This window comes from Eimeria mitis, genomic scaffold (genome assembly GCF_000499745.2).
Source record: "Eimeria mitis Houghton genomic scaffold, Emh_scaff951, whole genome shotgun sequence".
In the NCBI taxonomy this organism is placed as follows: domain Eukaryota; phylum Apicomplexa; class Conoidasida; order Eucoccidiorida; family Eimeriidae; genus Eimeria; species Eimeria mitis.
The window spans coordinates 9,523-10,249 of NW_013577026.1; the positions used below are offsets into that span (position 1 = coordinate 9,523).

The following is a 727-nucleotide window of genomic DNA, read 5'->3' on the forward strand; positions in this document are numbered from 1 at the left end:
AGCAGCTCCTCCTGCTGCTGCTCCTCTTGCTGCTGTTCCTGCTGCAGAGGAGGGCGAAGGAGGCGGCCTGGGTCTGGCAGCAGCAGCTGCTGCTGCTGCAGCCGGCTGAGGGTTTTGCTGCCCCGCTATTTCATGGGCGTTTGCGTTGGGTCCGCTTGCTGCTGCTGGTGCTGCTGGTGCTGCTGCTGTTGCTGCTGTTGCTGCTGCTGATGCAGCTGGCAGTGCACCCTCCTCTGCGTTTGCTGCTGCGTCTACAGCTTCCTCTGTTGCTGCAGCGAATCCCCGGGCGCTCTCTTCTGCTGCTGCCTCTTCAGGTAGTGTAGCTGCTGGTGTTGCTGCTGCTGCTGCTGCTGCTTCTGCTGCTGCTGCTGCTGCTGCATCACCAGTGGAAGGTTCGTCCTCTGCAGCAGCAGCTGGCGTTGCAGGATGCGTTCGAGGCTGCTGCTGCGCTGCTTCTGCGTCTGCTGCTGCTGCTGTTGCTGTTGCTGCTGCTGCTGCTGCTTCATCGATATTGCCTGCTGCTGTTCCTTCTAGCCCGCCTTCTTCTTCTGTCTGCTGGGGTGTACGCGCAGCTGCATATTCTGCTTCTGTCTCTGCTGCAGCAGCTGCTGCTGCAGCAGATTCAGGTGTCTGTACACCGCCCGGTGCTGCTCCCGTCTCCTCCTCTGGCAGCAGCAGCTCTGACTCACCCTCATCAAGCCTTGTAGATGAACCTGCAGCAGCAGCA

General features: G+C 60.8%; 1 protein-coding gene across 1 annotated transcript in view; it reads right to left on the minus strand.

Moving 5' to 3' along the window:
- Positions 1-727, minus strand: part of EMH_0025990 (uncharacterized protein) — a gene marked incomplete at both ends in the record, with an annotated part of 8,060 nt that overhangs the window by 2,919 nt on the left and 4,414 nt on the right. Inside the window, one exon of the mRNA XM_013502553.1 lies at positions 228-713. Within this exon, the coding sequence (XP_013358007.1) occupies positions 228-713 (486 nt within the window). The remainder of the gene's footprint in view (positions 1-227; positions 714-727) is intronic.